General features: G+C 40.2%; 1 protein-coding gene across 2 annotated transcripts in view; it reads right to left on the bottom strand.

Moving 5' to 3' along the window:
- LOC127369123 (golgin subfamily A member 6-like protein 22) overlaps positions 1-19,042 on the bottom strand; it is a 93,566-nt gene that overhangs the window by 20,820 nt on the left and 53,704 nt on the right. For both annotated transcript variants that reach the window (XM_051410165.1, XM_051410166.1), the window contains 11 exons: positions 18,331-18,498; positions 18,039-18,122; positions 17,107-17,274; positions 14,925-15,143; positions 14,534-14,764; positions 12,679-12,780; positions 12,309-12,385; positions 11,869-12,013; positions 10,781-11,018; positions 4,900-4,984; positions 2,189-2,300 (listed from right to left, as the gene is read on the bottom strand). In XM_051410165.1, coding sequence (XP_051266125.1) covers positions 2,189-2,300; positions 4,900-4,984; positions 10,781-11,018; positions 11,869-12,013; positions 12,309-12,385; positions 12,679-12,780; positions 14,534-14,764; positions 14,925-15,143; positions 17,107-17,274; positions 18,039-18,122; positions 18,331-18,498 — 1,629 coding nt within the window. The remainder of the gene's footprint in view (positions 1-2,188; positions 2,301-4,899; positions 4,985-10,780; positions 11,019-11,868; positions 12,014-12,308; positions 12,386-12,678; positions 12,781-14,533; positions 14,765-14,924; positions 15,144-17,106; positions 17,275-18,038; positions 18,123-18,330; positions 18,499-19,042) is intronic.

Raw genomic sequence — 19,042 nt, 5'->3', positions numbered from 1 at the left:
ATAGGGCACTGCACTGTGTGCTTTACTGTCAGAGTAACTAGATGCTGCTGGCTGTTGTTACAGGCAAAGCATCTGTTTGTAGTATCAATGCCTTGAAGGAATAGTTTGATATACTGGGAAATAAGGTCATTCACTTTCTTGCCGAGAGTTAGATGAGAAAACCGATAACGCCCTCAAATTACCGTTAAACATAAGGCTTCAGTCGGCAGCCGGTTAGCTTAGCTTTGCATAAAGACTGGAAGCAGGGGGAAACAGCTAGCCTCGATCTGCCAAAGTTCCTAGACTCGCTTCTGGTTGGCTGGCAACCTCATGTCTAGGAAGTCACTATTCCAAGCTAAGAATTAATATCACATAACCCACGGACAGCCGCAACTTGATGTTTTCACACTTTGATTAAACAAACAAAATGTACACTACATGTTATGTAGTGAGCTTTATAGGTGCGAGTAGGTGCTTATTGTTACACTTGAACAGACCCAGGCTCGCTACTTTACCCTGTTTTCAGTTTTATTCTAAGGTAAGCTAATCTGCTACCGAGCAGATATACTGTCCACTGTACTCTTGGCATGAAAGAGAATAAGCATATTTCCCAAAATGTGAACCTGGTGCTTTAATAATGAGAAAAACTTGATCTGAAAATAGTAAAAATCATACGTTTTAGAGTAAGGGTTGGTAATATCACAATATTGTTTACAGTGAGTAAGATTTTTCAGTGAAAGTCAATCAATTTCATTTTATCAATTTATCATTAAAAAATATATTATTCAAAACAATCAATAAGGGCCAATTTTAATGAAATTAACAAAATTAGTTATTGAAGTTCTTGCTTTATGAAAACTTGTTATAATGCATAATTTTGGAATACAGATAATGGTATTGAACATCAAGTTGATTATTTTATATAAGATAGAGCTTTACTTTGTGCTTATATTCATACCATAGTAGCTATTACCATGCCTTCCTCATGCAAGACTCTGACCTGACAGATCCATGACTAACTCTGACATGTCTTGCAATGTGTTTGATCAGAAATTGTACAACAGAGAAAAGAGATGAAAGAATTTTCAACATACAGAAATAGATGAAGAACCCTTGGCGAGCACTGGCTTGGCTATTGACTGACCAATCAACTGGCCTAAGTCAGTGTCTTACTGGCCCTGGGCAATCACTATTGTCAAACCTTGGTGCACTAATGCTAAGAGAAAAAAAGGAGAACCATGCTATGCGGGCTGCATTATTCACAAGGACAGAGTGAAAAAAAGTGTAAGACGAGGGAGAGCAAGTGAAAGAGAAAGAAACGGAGAGAGAAGAAGACACGGAAACATGTAGGAAAAAAAGAGTGAGAATAGAGAGGGGCGGAAAACAGGAGAGAGAAAAATAACGCAACAGAAAAGCAGAAAAGGGAGAGAGAAAAGGAGAAAACTTTAGGAAGAATCTGAACTAAATGCAAAATCAAGATCCAAGAGAGCACCACAGTGCACGGCAGCTTAAGACAGAATTCAAACTTTGTCGAATCTAAATGAACATCACTTCCCTGTCCTGGCTTTACCCTTAATTATCCATTCTGCCTTTGTACAGCGGCGGCTCAGCTCTGACAACCGCTCTCCCCGGAGACCCCACCCCCCACCCCCCACTCGCAGCCAGAACATTAGGGAATATCAGGGAATATTACACCCAGGAATTAACGCTCCAAATCACCTTGCCAGGTTTAGGTCCCGCATACACCCCTCCCTGTCTTGGACAAGATAATCCGGGCTCTAGCACCGGATATATGCCACTAATCATCAAAAAGGTAAGAAGGGAGTGCAGGGAGTGAGAAGCGGATGGGAGGAGAGGGGAGGAAGACCTTGGAGGGCATGATAGGAGAGAAGACCTTCACATAAGGGTATAAATATTTGTGTTTATGTAGTACAGTAGGCTTAGAACAACCTTCTTTAACCCACTTTAAGTGTGAAAAGCGCCGGGTCAACTACAGAAATCAATATGCTGACTGGCAGACAGATTGGATAATTACATTTAAATAATATTAAGTGGTAAAATTGCTATAGCTTTCTGTGAGTACAGACAGTATCTCAATGGTTCAGATGACAAACACCTTCCCTGCGCTCCGCTCCAAGCCGATTCAAACAAACACAAATATGTTACTTACATTGGCTATGTCACTAAGGTGTGGTGTGTATTTATTTACCTGGTCCTGTGCGTCCTGTTTCTCTCGCTCTGCCTTGAGTTTGTGATCGACAGCATGCTGCAGATTCCTCCTGAGCTCTGCCACCTCCGTCTCCAGCCTCACAGCCATTGACCTGCACACACAAATAAAAAAACTATTGATGTTACTTACTATCAGGTGAATTAATACAAATTTGTCACTATATTTTAGTCATCTCAATATCTTTCTTTAAAACTCATTTCATTTTTTTTACATTCATTATTACCAAAAATATTCCTAAAAACAAACACAAAAATACATACTTAATTCCAAGTACTTAATTCCAATATTAAGTTTCCTGAAAATCCAGATTTAGGGGAGTGTTTGATATAGGCGCAGAAAGTGTGAGTATGTGTGTGTATGTGTGAGTGTGTGTGTGGCAGCCAAGCTAAGGGAATGTGAAGGGGATCAATATGAAGGGGTCTATTCCTGCCACGCAACTGCGCGTCTGTGTGTATGTGAGTCAGTTAGTGTCTACAAGTGTGTGTGTACATGTGCGCGAGTGAGTTTGTGTGTGCCAGCTGCCCTGGCTACAGCGAGATCAATACGACAAATGATTACCATTTCCACAAACCTCCCTCCACAGCCTCGCTTTGGCCGCTCAGTGAGCCTCGACACCCCGACAAACCCCCTCCACATGCACACACAGACCAAAACAAACCACCCCTACTGTTGACCCACATCTCTAAAAGCAAATATAGAAATGAAAAATTACAAGTTTATGAATAGTAAAAAAACATTTGGACCTCGGACAGGCAAAAGTTTTGGTACAGTGAACTGAAGTTAGTATATTTATGGATTTTACAGTTAAAACAAGAATGACTATGCAGGGAAAGAGCACACAGTCAGCATTTGAATTTATTAGTTTATATTGGCATTTGTGTTAAATTGACACATCCCAAAATTAATGCACAGTTTAATATTTAGCTCTCTGACCCTATACATCATTTTATATTTTTTCAGCTAATCATTTAGTCTATTAACTGCCACTAGTTACTAAAGCCCACATTTTGTTAAGGGTGCAACTATCAATTATTATTACAGTTAATCTGCAGATTGTTGTCTTGGTTAGTTGATTTATCACTTCATATATAATATGTCAGAAAACAGTGAAAACTGTCCATCAGTTTCCCACAATCAAAAGTAATTTGTTCAAATGACATGTTTTGTCCGACCAACAGTCCAAAGAAGCAGGAACCACAGAAGTCTTGTCATTTTTACTTTTTAAAAAAAGACTTAAATCAAAAGTAATTAGTTCAAAGTATTTTAATTTTTTTAATTTTATTTATTTACATTTTATTATTTTTAGTAAGTATATATTTATATTTATATTTATAAAGTATATAGTAGAAAGCTAGAAATCAGCTGAAGATCCCCAGTTGGACTGGAATTGGAGACACTACAATTTTATGGTCAACATCTGACACCCCTTGGCTACCAGTACACCCCCAAGATTATTTAGAACATTTTATTTAAAAAACTCAAAACTACAGTATTAATCATAAAATGATAGAAAAAAGTGAATCTTTGCAGTTGTGAAGGCATAAGCAGCAAAAGCTTGGCAATTTTAATTAATTATCTTTTCAAAAGATGTAAAACACAAATTGTTAAATATATATTCCAAATAAATTATAGCTGACTATCTGTCTGCATCTCAACACACACATTAACTGACTTAATGTATCAGCACTAAACTTAAAACAGATACTAATAGAGTAACTCAGTGGTAGTAAAAGCTGAAGCAGGAGCAGAACAGCCAAAACAAAAAGGAAAGAAAATGCCTGATAGATCGGTCCATGGAGAGAACACATGATAGGATGAACAGAGTGGGAGAGAGAAAGGAAAGAAAGAGAGGAGGCATCCTGTGGAGAAAGGAGGGGATTTCCCACAGCACAGATGGAAGCCATTAGTATGGTGTTGTTGCTTAAAAACCTTTCATGTCTTTGCAGTTATTAGATAATACTGGGTTAACAGTAAACAGCATGATTCTGCAAATGGATATAATATGCAGACACAGCAATTGTTTTACCATTCGGTATCTAAAATTGGTTTAAATGTAATAAAATGCAATAATTCAGAATGTAACCTATAAAGTCTCCATGCCGAGTTTTAAATTGCCGGTTGACGATGAAAATGTTCCATGGCTCAACTTAACCAAGAAACTCCCTAAGACGGAGACCGTTGCAGTGAGGTCATGTCGAAGCCAAAGCCACAACCACAACTATGTGCGCACAAACAGACACACACAAACACACACTCCGCTGGGTGATACATGCTTGCTGATGTCATCACCGCAGCTCTGGTGACACACCGGGGTCAACCAGGGGTCTCACCTCTGAACTCTGAACTCCATGACCTAACATCTGCTTACCTACCGTGTCCCATCGATACACATTTTGATATTTCTGTTAGATTCACTCAGGAACGAAAATATGCCAAACAGAACAGCCATTTTCAGTTGGTTTTCAGATAATGTATGATAGACCTAGAAGTTAGGCATTTTGCTTTGTAGACTCTCTTAAACAATGTACGTATTTAGAGCTTAGGGCTGTTCTGTTCAACACATGTTCAGTTAAACAGCCTACTGTATGCCGCATGTAAAAAAGCGAAATGTTTTTGATTACTGAGCTTACACAGGGGACGATGGGAAATGGGATAAGAGGGGAAGCTTCTTTCCCTCTCTCCCTTTTTACCTTATTTTCTCCTCTGCTAGCTTTCCCTCATTCAGGCACCCCTCCATCCGCCTCGCCTCCTCTGCACGGGCTGCCAACTCCTCCACTGAGCAGGAGAGAGAGGGAGGGAGGGAGAGAGAGAGAGAGAGAGAGAGAGAGAGAGAGAGAGAGAGAGAGAGAGAGAGAGAGACAGACAGACAGACAGACAGACAGAGGAAGAAAAAAAGTGTGAGATAAAGAGCAGCATTTCACTTCAGACTTCTGTTGTTCAAGATTCATTAGTGAGTAGGTCTAATTCAACTGACATGGGGAAAAAAAGACATTTTCCAGTTGCGATATTAATAAAATGGTGTCAGATAGTTCTTGCGGCTGAGTTGATTTTGTTTTTCAACATATTTAAAGAAAGAAATAGATGGCATGAGTAAAGATTAACACAATGCTTCACTTCTCAAATACTTCACATCTTCCAGCGGACCAAGGTTAATAGAATGATTTACAAAACATGCATACACAGAGGTGACTCAAGTTCAGCATGAGTGGGAAAACATGAACTGCGAGCCACCTTCAAAGCCAAACGACGAACTCCGCCACAGAAGAGGCACTGGATGCCTTTCAGAGGCAGAGAAGGAAGGAATGAAAGTATTGCACTGCTTACACTGAGTCGGGGCAGCAGCCCTTTTGTTGAGAGACAAAAGAAGCACTGCCCGACTTCATCAATAGATGGCACTCTTTACCTTAAGCAGGCCACTTGAGCTCATACTCCTGACTGCATCCCTTCAATCACATTCCCTTTTCAGCCGTCTCCTCCGTCTCCATGCAATAAAACCCCATTGTCCTACACTTAGTAGTTTAGTACATTGAGTGGATGCATAATAAACCACTAGTCAGGTTCCTTGGTTAGGTTTGCTTTCGCAGGCCCTTTTTAGTTTGAATTTAAAATTTAGGATTTGCTTCCTTCCACCCCCCTCTTTTTTTGTTCTGAATGCTGTTTTGTGAGTCAATGTTTCTTCATAGCTCCTAAACCTTTTCACTAAATTCAGTATTCATTGAATATAACATAAACTGTCAGCCATCGGTGGCCAAGGCTAGTGAATATTGAGAAGGTGTGTGCACTGAATATGTAGAGGTGTGTATGCGCTCCTGAGTATGTGTGTGTGTTGAATATTTACAGGACGGACCTTGACATTGTGCGCGTGCATGTGTATTTGAGTGTGTGAAATAGAAATAGAGAAATGTTGCATGCGTATTGCTGTAATGCTTTTAGGGCCACGCACCAGGCTGTGTTGGTCGTGGTGGGACAGACTGAATAGGGGGAAGCTAAAACCAATACCAGAAAGGAAGAAATAGAGAAAAGAAAATCTACATTTAATAAAACTATGATTAATTTATGGTGTTGCAGCATCCAAAATGTTTAAACTGAAGCCCTAGGAAAATTGAAGCGGCAACTGGAATTGCTAAATATTTAACGATGCACAAACACTTTTATTTGCATGCGTGTGTGTGTGCCCTACCTTGGCTATTTTACTGAACCTCAAGGTTAAAGTTTGCTATGAATCTCAATAATCAATAAAGCAGAGATGCGAAAACTTGAGATGGGGATCAAATTCGCATTCAAGTCATTAGTTTTGAGGTGACCTCAGTGACACTTCCCACCAGGGGAAGCCACAGAGAGAGCAATTAGCTACATATACTGACCGTTTACACAAACACTCCTATTTGCACCAGAACACACACAGGCAAAGGTATACACACACATAGCTGAAACACAAAATTAAGACAGTTTTCTCTGTCGCTTAAAATTTCTAGAAATATAAAACAGCAAGTAGAAAGCAAACAGCAGCACACATGCAGTCACACACCAGGTGTTTACTTCAGACAAATACATAAGATGTGTGGTATATTCAGCTTAGCAGGGATTGATGACCAAATACTGCCAAAATGTTCCACATTAAACGAGGATCCGCAGAGGACTGTGGATTTCTCCACATTCAATTCTTCTTAACAGCTTAAGGTTGAACAGTAGTCCATATTCTGAGGTCTGGGGTCTTTTACAGCCTGTTTTTAGTGGCTTCGTGAGTTAAGTTATGATATTAGTGCGCGATCTAAGATCTTGGGTCTCTCACTCTCTGACTTTCTTGACCCTTTTATAATGGCTTCACAACTTAAGGTATGACATTAGTCTATAATCTAACTCTCTCTTTCGATCACTCCCTTTCAATGCCTTCATATGAGCTTCAAAGCCCATCATACAGCATCGGCCTATAATCACAGATGTGCGGTCAGATTACCCCGCTCTCACAGCTAACCTTTAACATGAGAAGGACGAAAACCTGGCTAACCCTGAATCAGTGGCTGGGGGTAGAGCTGGGCCCTGCCTGGCCCTCATAAAAGCTTCATAAGGCTTCATAGGGGCTTCCTTTGGCTTTGTTGGGGGATTCGTAGCGGGCTAAGGTGCTCCCGTGAGACGTCCCAAAGCCTCCCAAGACTCTTTCTCTCTCTTTCTGAAGTTTCATGGGCTTGCAACACTGCTTTTGGGTATAAGCCAAAAGGTGCAGGCGCACAGCCGCACACCGTCATGCACACAAATACACCACAAGAAAAAAAAAAAAAAAACGTATGCACACAACAGCGAACACTCACAAAGACAAAGACTAACACACACACACACACGTAGAATCTAAAACTCATGCACACACATACACCCCAACACACTCCCCTCTTGCTCTCTCCTCTCCGCTTTATTTACAATCCTCTGGCAGCGGTACAAGGGCCCGGGGCTATAACACACGGCACCTAATGCTCAAACTGCCAGGTAATCTCATGTCTGACATCCCCCTTTGATAGAAACTGATCAATAGACTCTTGTAAAGGAGTCATTTTCTCTGATGTTTCTACCAACCACTTCTCTCTATCTCTATCTCTCTCCCCTTCTGTCTCTCTCTTTCCCCCCTTCTCTTTTATTAGCCATACATTTATAATTCATATTTCAGCAGGGCTGAGTTTGCTCTGAGACAAAGGGGGGCTTCTTTGTGTAATAAAGAACAATGGTGGTGAAATGATGGGGAGAAATGCCAGTGTTTGCTGCTGGTTCCGGTGAACAACAGTTTTGGGGATCGATAGAGTGTGAAATGGGATTATAGCTAGTAATAGAGGTGAATTGGAGGAGAGAGGCCTGTGCACGTGTGCGTCCAGGGATCCAGATTGAATAGCAACACACACACACACACACACACACACACACACACACACGCACACACAATAATGATTTCATCATCTTTAGGCAGATGCACATCAGCAGCACAGAGGGGAGGTAATATCACATTTCTGTTTTTGTGGAAGTGTGGAAATATGGATATTGTGTTTTTGTTTATGCTGTTATTTCATTTGTTGTCACACAGCATCACATTTATTTCACATTACGGCCAACCTTACAACACATCTTATTTAAGATGTAAGATGACACAATCAGCCACATTTGAATTTTTTAAACATCCATCCCTGCTTGAATTTCACAGGCAGGTGGTAAAAACATTCTTGCCAAAACAATTAACCAGCCGTTTAGAATATACCACACAGAGTTACCTGTGAAACTGATTAGTAACAGTGTTGACTTATTTACACCTCTCTGTTTGTTGTCTGTACTTGAAATGTTATTTCAAAAAACAGTGTCTAGTACAAACATATAAACTCACTCACTAACTAACACACACTACAACAGTAAGTGTCTAAGATTTAAAAAATCATGCCACAAATCAGTTTTCAATTCAGTTTAAAATAACCAGATATACTGTACATCGTCTACATCAGTATATGTACTGTACACACACTGGCATTCTCTTAGCACCACATGTAGTTTATTAGGTGTTGTGTGATTTACTCTCTGGATTCACTATTATGCAAATAACAGAATATCTACTGAACTGAGAATCATACAGAAAACGCACGCTGCTAAAGAGTGACAGTAAATTTGACACATACAGTCATAAGCCAACTTTAAGGACTTTTTCTCTCCTTTTTAATCACCTCCCTTCTCTCCCGTCTCTTCATCCTCTCCTGCCACAATCTGATTGAATCCAGCTGCCTACAGACTCTTCAGTCTCATCCATATGACACTTCTCTGGTTGTCTGGCATCATCCTATCCTCTGTTCCTTTCCTCCTCTATCTATCTGGCCGCAGAGACCTTTTAATATTATATCCATCACCTCCCAGCTACAGTTTTATATACATCCAGTTAACTGTGGGATTCAGATAACATGTTACCAGTCTCACATCACCCAACAACTTCACAACTAAAAATGCTCTGATAGAGAGCATAAAAAATGTCAGTGCCATAATATTTCAAACATTAGCAACCGACTGCCAAGACAAGATAGATAAAAAAAACTGGATACCCATTATAACAGTACATACAGTTATAAAATAAAGTAAACGCCTAAAAATATGTGGTTTTGATTAAAACTTACTTTGGTATAGTCCTGTTTTTTTCTCATTATTTTACTGTATACCTATTTGTATTACAACCATCTGCATTCTAACCTTCTAACCTGTTCATTTTCACAATCCACTCCATCCTAGTCCAAATCTACCGTTATCAAACAACAAAAAGAATCATCACCACTCAAGGCAATGTTTTCATTATACAGAAGGAACCTCAGCAAGGGCTTTATGTTAATAAAAAGGCCTTTTGTTCATGACAGTAATTTTATCAAGCTAACTCCTCACCCAGTCTATTCAGGCCACTGCTATATCCAGGTAAACAATGCCCCCTTTGTTAAAATAATGCATCTTTATTCTTCTTAAGTCATTACAATAAGCTCTATGTTGCTGGATTGTATTTGCTGAAGGTAAAAGCTGAATAATATGTGGTTTTGTGCAGAGCGTAGAGTTGAGAGAATGCGTTTTGATCACAGACAAAGGCCAAGCTACACAGCGTTGTCCCTCTGTCTCTATCTTGTTAATGAGCAGTGTTCACCGAGCAAGCCAGCCACTGTCTGCCACAGAGAGAGACCTCAGATTCATCTCTCTGCGGACAATAGGTGAGTGTGTGTGTGTATTTGTACCTCGGAGAGCAAGTGTGTATGCGCTAATTAAAGCAGTGGGAGTTGGGAGAAATGGCTGCATGCGTGTGTGTATGCGAGGTGTTTGCCTGGCGTGACCGTAGATGTGTACGTTAATTCTTAATGAGACATTTCTGTGCCCAGAGAGACCCAGCCATCACCATTCCTGCACTGACACACTACTACAAAGGCCACCACCAGGCACGCGCACACACGCATGCACACACACATACATAAACCAGATCATTACCATACAGCTAAAGCAGCGCGCCATTAAATCAAACCTCTATCTACGGTTTCTGTTGTGTGTGTGTGTGTGTGTGTGTGTGTGTGTGTGTGTGTGTGTGTGTGTGTCTGAGTTAACATTGCGTGCAGACAGCCAGCAACTGAATCACCACACTACTGGCTAATTTGAGCTAACTGATTGAGCTAACAGCAGTGTGGCTGGTTCTGCAAACAAAAGGCAGAACAGACTGTAGAGCTCCTCCACCATGCTATATGCTTCTGATGGACAACATTGCCCCAAAGTTCAAACAAGAAAAGTGAGGTAATCAAACAGTGAAGTGAGATAAAAGCTTAATTCTTCTAAAAAAAAAAAAAAAAAGAACAACAACCTCATGTTAACTTGCTTGTGCATCACTTGCTCAACTGTGCAGGTGTTAAAGACATACTGGCCATCAGTCAAATTTCAAAATAAATGACTTAGCAAGTGAATAAAAAACTGTAGGTATACTGTATACACTGTATTTATCTGTATATCTTTGACTTAAAAGTTATTTGATGGATAAATGGACAGATGGATGGATGAAATGGATAACTGATGGATTTATTGACTGATTGCTACCTGTCACTTTGTGCTTGCTGCGTAGCTCCTCCAGCTCTTGGTTCAACCGCCTGATGTGACTGCTGAGACTCTGTTTCTCTCTGATGGCACTCCTCATCTCCTCCTCCCACTTTTGTAACTCTTCCTGAAGTCTTTGCACCTCTCCTCTCTGCACACCCACCTCGTTGCTCCTTCTCGCCGCCTCTCGTCTGGCCTCCTTCAGCTCCCCCTCTGACTGTCTCAGAAGTGCCACATGTACCTGCAGCATAAGTGAGGGGTGTTCAGATCAAGGATCTTGCTTGACTGTGTTTGGAATTCACTTCATACTTCTCAGAAGGACCCTAAACTCTGTATTGATTGACCACTTATGTGGTTTTGTATTCCTGCTTACATTTGCTTTTATCCATGGGAAACCTTGACTGAAACTTAAAGAAAAAAAAAAAAGAATACATATTTGCCTTGGCCGTAGAGCTAGAGAAACAAAGGCAATGGACGGCTTCAAATGTGTGTGTGTGTGTGTGTGTGTGTGTGTTTGCGAGAATAAAATGTGTGTGCATGCGTATGATCTTGGTAAGCATGACATGTCTATCACTTGTATGTGCCAGAGGACGCACAAATTAATGTGTAAAACCAAATGTTTCCACCTAAGCATACAAGACCACACACATACACACACACACACGCGCACACACACTATGTGTCTATGACTGCCAGCAATGTTGGCACTCTGCCAGGCTACAGTCACCACTTTGAGTAATTTGAATATTTAGTGTCCCATTGAGCTCTTAATTGGAGTCAATTTCACCAGCCTTGGCACGTTTGGTGCTTTAATTATTGGCGAGGCAATTTGTTTCTGCCACGCAATCACGGGGCAATCACGAGTGGTGGGTGTGTGGTGCCGGTGGAGGTGGGTTGAGTACTCCTCTTTGGGAACTTGAATTGAATCTCGTGGAGCTCATGTTCTTAGCCTGAGACGCATGCATATAGGCAACATTTTGGGACAAGAGATGGGGCTTCTGAATTCAAAAGAGTGAAAGGGAAAAAGGTCAGTATAATATGGTTGTTTCTAAATTAGAGGACGGGTCAGCAGATACACTCTATTTTAATACCTTTTGGGTGTCTGACAGCTCAAGCTCTAAACGTGTAACTTCCTTTTTCAAACATAGCACTTCCTGTTCCAGCTGGCTGCGATTGCTGATGTGCGTACGGCGAGACGCAACAAGACTTTGCTTCAGACCCACTTTTTCCTGGGTTCTACAGGGAGGAGAGCAAAGAGAAACAACACGGTGAGACGGACAAAGAAAAACATGTGTACAACAAGAACTAAATAAACCAGATTACCTAAATTCAAAGAAATGATTTGAATAGATTATGTAAAATTTTCCATGTTACATATAGTGTGGTACTGTGTGGCGTTTGGTAAGGAGACTGTTAAGAGAATGACAGTGAGTAGGGGGTGGAGGAAGATAGGAAGGGCATGAGAGAAGAGACAAGGACAGGAACCAGGATCAGCAGAGGAGAATGAGAGTTTTATAGACTCAGTTATTACTGTCTCTGCAGCTCTGACTTCATCTGAAGAATAGCCTTTTCACACTCCGCAAGGCCCTCAACCTGCTCGGTACAGCGCTGAAACACACACACATGCAGATACACACACGGAAAAAAAAAGTGGGCGCTTGAATGTAGCTTCATTTTTTATCAATGTACATCTAAAACTAACCACGCTTAACTCTGTATTCAAATGCATCTACAGTATGTTATTTTTTTATATAAACAAATTTAACCTCTCAATTGTTGACTGTGAATGTAACTATAAGTACTCTATCGGGTATATCCTAATGATTTACTGTGATGATAATATGCACAGTGTGTAATCCGTACGGTGAAACCTTAATGTGTAGTACTATCAGTGACCTTACCTTCTGCAGCTGCTGTCTGTGTCTCAACAGGCTGAGATACTCCTCGTCAGAATGAGAATGACTCTGCTGATACAGCTGTAGGTCACACTCCAACATCAGTTTCTACGAGTAAAGAGAACAGGTGTAATAAGGAGAGTGAGACAAGAAAAACAGATCATATTTCTTGTTTTTGCTGATTTCAGTCAATCATACACTGAAAATGTAACCACCAAAATGCAAACAACTGATCTAAAACAGAAACAAAAATGACTTAAAAAAGCAAAGCCACAGAAGGATGCATTTTAAATTAATTGTATTTCAACAGATTAGATGCATTTTGGTTAACTAATAAATGACAATGACACTGATGTGCCATTAAGGAAACACATCATTATGCATTACACTCATTTGTGAATTGATTTGTTGCATCGCAGAGCACAGAGACATTTGGCCTTGATGTTCCAAGCACAGCTGTCACACAGCCAACACACATTCAACATTACATTAACAAGTAAATCTACAGTCAGAAACTACAATAGCCTATAGTACCTTTCAGATCTTAGCATTTCTGTCACAATTAAAAGACCATATAGCTCATTGTATTTTCTACATGTATTGCTAATGCGTCACTACCCTCAATCTATTATCTGCTATCCTTTATATAGGCAAATTATGTAACTAATTCAAAAAAAGACATCTTTGTAGGAAAGGAGAGAAATTGTACATGTCTTCTTGTATTCATCTTTACTTTACAGTGAAATATTCCCTAGTCAGAATACAAATGGACTAGAATAGAGATAGCATTAAGATTTGATACTCAAGATACTGAGTACATTTCCACTTGTTTTTCTTATGCTATAACTTTTACATTGATTTTATATTCTAGTTTTCAATTTCACTATTATTATTTTTATTTTACAATTTAAACTTTCTTGTAAACAGGGAATGAGGACAATAGTGCTTTTCGGGTTAGCTGAGCCCAACAGTGGCATGAGGTAGAGAATTAGCAGGACGTGAAGCTCCATAAGAACTCCTAACCTCTTGATAGGCGCCTCACAATCAAAGTCATTAGCCAGTGTAATAAAGGGCCTGAGATACAGCCATTCTTCAACAGCCTAACTCTTTTATAACCAACAGATTAAAGTTGATTGGATTAAAATGACATTCTGCCCGTCTGACCTTGGCGGCAGCAGTTAAGTTCATCCAAATTAAATTTCTCCGTAATAAAGATGATTCATTTGTTGCCTGACGTAGTAAATATAAAACAGAAAGAAAAAGGAGAAAAGATTAAGTGACACACGCCAGTGCACACATGCACAAACGCACACTTGTACACACACATACACGTGTGTACAATAACACGTGCACACAAAGGAATATACCCTTGCAAGCACTTACACAACATCAATGGAGCAAGCGAACACCTGGGAGCACACGCAAGAACACAGAGACACCCATTTGACTTAACCTACACACTGATGCATGTAATCCAAATCTTTTTGTTGAGAACTCCGGTGAGTTCACATAAATTATATACAAGCACTATGAAACATGAAACAATGTTTGCTTCTTATTTTTAAAAGCAAGACTGAACCCTGATGTTTCAACTAATTATCTCCCAAGCAGCCTCACCGATTGTTACATGAACATTTTATAAGGAATTAGCCTGTACAATGAAAGTTTCCTGTTTAAAAAAAAAAAAAAAGACAAAATATATCTAGTGGTAATGGTAATTACTGATACATACAAATCAGGATCTCCACAGCGGAATAAAGAATAATCTGAGTGCTGAATGTGTATTTGTGTCTGGATTTATGCCTGTTATTGTTGGGTCTACATACGCTAGTGTATATAATGTGAACATGTTTGTCCTGACCTGCTGTTTGAGTGTGTCCACCTGTTCCTGCAGTGATCCTATAAGACCTTTGAGAAGGTCCACTTTTTGCTGACTCTCCTTCAGCAGATTCTGATTGGCCTGGAGCTCATCTGTCAACTGGTCAAGAGCCTCCTGTGCATTCTCCCATTGGCCAACCTTTTCCTGGTACCGCTTCACCATCTCAGCTAGCTCTTCCTTCACCGACTGAGTTGCTGATTGGGACTCTCTTAGCTGCCAATTAAACACGGTGAATAAGGCAATGTCAGAATTTGTACTATGGTTTCACTCCCAGGACTGAAGACATGTTACACAGAAAATGTTGAATAAGTAAAGAGCTGATGAAATCTCTGAGCAAGCATGATATGATAATATACTGTAAACTATGATCTACCTGTTGCTGTGAATACTGTAGCTCCTCATCCAAAAGTTCCACATGCTCTTGCACCCTATGCACCTTCTCTATTGCTGCTGTGTACTTTTGTTTAAAGATGGCTGCAGTTTCTTTCTGCCCCTGGGCATCTTTCAGCTCCTCCTTGGCTCCTTTAAGCTGCTGATGAAGAAGTCCCATCTCAACCTCCTGCTCCTTTAGCTTCCCTTCAAATGTCTCGACCTGTAAAGTAGACATAGTTAAATGAAGCACAAATGTTGATTAGAATAAACCTTTGCTCTTTACTTAAGTGGAACAGCTGAGGCCTGAAGGTTTGGTAGAGTGACCAAAACACTGTTTTTAAAAGAGAGTAGCATTTGGACTCATATGGAGGTGCTCCTGAGAAACAGCTGCCAAGTGTGAAAGTGACTGAATTGCGAGTAGCTAATGAATAAAGTAGTAGGAAGCTCCACACATAAAGAATAAACTTAGTAGTAACTATTACAGCAATAACCATCAATATCAGTATAATAATGCAACAGAATCAAACAGAGAAACAGGATTCTGGATATGATGCTTCATCATGACTTATTGTTATTGAAATAAATAGAAAAATAGACATATGCTAGTTTGGTGTAATGGTGTAATACACTGTGCTGCTCTACAGTAACCTCACTCATAATGAAAGGGGAACCCAGGAAGTGAAACCAAGCTTAATCCCGGTGTTACACAAGGAATCCTACCGTAGCTCACCTTTCAAGCAGAGAGGTTGAGAAAGTTAAACCCGCTCTAACACTCATCTTGAGTTCATCCACGTTAATCCCGCTGTAATCTGGATCAGAACATGAGGGTTTACAACTAATGACAGCCAACTAGTTAGATTTCAGTAGTTCACCGCAGCTTGGTTTAACCAGGGATTAGCTGGGCCCATCTAGGACTAACACCGGGTAGGAGGCAGCATGACTGAATAGAAAACTTGCTCATGTAAAGGAAGAAAGAGACACAAACCAGAAGAGAGGAGAGGATGGAGGAGCACCGTCAACTTTTATTCTCTGCTTTAGAGTCAAAAACGGAACAACCTGTGTAGGTGTATGTGTGTGTGTGTGTGTGTGTGTGTGTGTGTGTGTGTGTGGACTGTTTAAAACCATTGACTCAGCCCCAGGTAACGGTTTTGAAGTCACGCTATGAAACATACACAAACAATATAAAGTAAGGTGTCATATGCCAACTTGACCTCTTATATTATGTTACTTGCTCTCTGTCATAGTATTTCTTTCCCTTTAATATATTCACTTCCCTACAGTCCAAACACTAATGGTGGATTTAGCATTTCTTTCTGTCGCTGGATGAAAGGCCTTATAACAAGGCTTAATGGGAACACCATGGCTTTCTTGTGACCATAATCAGGAGCTTGTGCTTTGGGGAAACAAACAGCTCTCATTAAATATGATGGAAAACACATCCCTTTGACCCTCATTTGGCCTGCCATTTGAGTATTCATGGCTGTCACATGACTACCCAAGTTGACCCTCAGTTAATAATAACTTCATTCTCCTATTCTTTTCTTTTTTTTTATCTCTTGGTCTTTCTTTCCCTCTTTTTGTATTCATGTTTGGATCCAATTGGATGTGAGAGGTTGACAAACAGAGGGGTCATCTTGTCTTGTTTGTTAATTCAGATGATGTAGATGGGAATATATGTAAGTTGACTGTAGAGTAAAGCTTGTCTGCTTCAAATGGGTGAGTTTGTTGTTCCTGGCAGAACAGTCTGACTGCTTGATTGTCTACTGTGATTTAGATCACTCGCACTCAGATGGATAAACGCATTTGGATTTTTCTTTTATGCTGTCTACTGGATTAACACCACAGATTGTCTTGCTGTAGAATCACGGCTCAGCTGATCGACAACTGAACTCACAAAAGACTTTCTCTAAGGCTCTGTGCTGCTGACTTAAACTGTCCTTGAGTTTCGTGACCTCTGACTTTCCATCCTTCAGTCTGCTCTGTATTTGGCTGAGCTCAGAATTGTTCTGCTTCAATCGGCTGTGAAGCAGGACTCTCCTCCAGCTCCAGCGTTCCGCGTCAATTCGGTTTCACAGCTTCTGGGTCAGAGTTCAACTGATCTATAGATTTCACCAGAGATTTCACCTGTAGGGGAGGTGGAGATGAGCACAGGTGAAGAGGAGAAGACACAATATCTTCCTTACCTGTTGCTGACTAATACGGAGCTGATCGTGTAGCTGCTGTTGTTCTTTCTCCTTCTGGTCTTTAAGGCGCTCAATACCTCTGACCTTTTCTCTTAACTGACAGGCCTCTTCCTGGTGTCCTCTGACCTTGGGTTTCAAGTGGCTTAACTCACCCTCCAGCGCTGCCACCTGAGCAAGAAGAAAGAAAATGAGAGGAAAACTGAAATGGATGGAAATGGAATAACTCTATGTAAGAATACAAAGCACACACAGACGAACCGAAAAGACAGCGAGGGGGCGGCAGTAGCCTAAAAGTGAGGGAATGAGGCTTGAGTCAGAGAGTTTCCCAGTTTAGTTTCAAGACCAGTTGGGAAAATGTGGGCACAGTAGACATGAATGAGTAACGATTCCCCTTTTCCTTAGCTCCAACTTTCGAGGAGCCTTTGAGCAAGGTGCTATGCCTCCCACTGCTCTAATGGAGCTGCTCAGTAGCCAACAGTAGAAGACTGCTGCTGGTTTGGGCACTTCCCTCGAGTGGATGTGTGCAACTCTGTGGGTGTAAAACAGGTCATTGTTGGAGAAAAAAAAACACTCAGGGTGCTCACTCAACCTAGCCTCAGCATATGAAAGGAAATACCAAAAAATAGCAAGACAGGTTGTTGTACTACCTAGAAGTGAATTTAAGCCCTGAGACAAATTTAAAACCCAAAAAACAGAAACAAATCTGAAAAACCCAAACTATTTCTCGTGGAACACAGCAGGGAGACGCAAATTTTGCAATATTAAAAGCAACAAGTATGATATTTTAGAAATTTTACTACTATTTGCAATATTGTAACCTGGAAATACACCCAAATCACACACAGGTAATCAGAAAACAGATCATAAGAAATATACTGATAAGGACATGATACATAAATTATCAGCAAACAGACACAAACAAGCAACCATACCTGTCCCTGTGTCCTTTGATGCTTTTGTTCAGCTGTTTTCATTTCAGCTCTCAACTGCAGAATTAACTGATCTCTGCTTCGAACCTAAACACACAGAAAATACACTTCAATTAGTAAGTAAGTAAGTAAGTAAGTAAGTAAGTAAGTAAAATCCAATAAATGTCATATTTAGCCCATTATGTTCCTGTAGTTAAATATTTGGTAAACAACATAAGCTCTGCGGCTCTGACCTATGCATGCAAGGGCACACAAACACATCAACACATGTACACAGAGACAGACAGACATGGACCTCCAGGTGTGAGGTGTGGAGTTTCTCATGGCTCAGAGCCAAATCCGCCTCCAGTCTGTCTTTGGTCTGGTTGAGGTGGACACACTCTCTGCCCCGGTCCTCCATCTTGGCTATCAGTTCATCCCTCTCCTCGTACAGTTTCTCAGAAGCTTTCTCTCTTCGGAGCAACTGGGAAATATGCAATTAAATGAAGTTACTTAATTGGTGAGTCTCTTCTCTTCTTGGAGTACTTCACGACACCCACATTTGGACAATGAAAACATTTAACTTTAAATAACACCCTAAAAATACAAAAGCAACATGAGATTAATTCTAGGATCACAACTTACCATTAACTAATGTATAATACATGGAAAGTATAATTAAATTGAGTGATAATTTCCATCATCAAATTAATGTAACTTCATTCACAGTAACTTTATTTATTTGATTTACAATAAATATTCTAACACAGTTAAAGTTAATATGGATCATGAGCATTAACAAAACCAATTTGGAGAATAATGTCTTTTTTTTGTAAATGTTGGTCTTTCTTAGGCAAAAAATATAGAAAACACAAGAGATGAATCACTCTTTGTGAATATGAATGACCAGTTTAACCCTGTATGACACTGTACTGGAAAATAAAGACTCCTCTGCAAGACATGAAGAAATGAGATCTAGTCTTGTAAAGAAAGTAGCTTTCTCTATTGTTGAGCCCCCTCACCCATGT

This window comes from Dicentrarchus labrax, unplaced genomic scaffold (genome assembly GCF_905237075.1).
Source record: "Dicentrarchus labrax unplaced genomic scaffold, dlabrax2021, whole genome shotgun sequence".
NCBI lineage: Eukaryota > Metazoa > Chordata > Actinopteri > Moronidae > Dicentrarchus > Dicentrarchus labrax.
The sequence above is the reverse complement of the archived record's forward strand: the minus strand, read 5'-3'. Positions and strand labels throughout refer to the sequence as shown.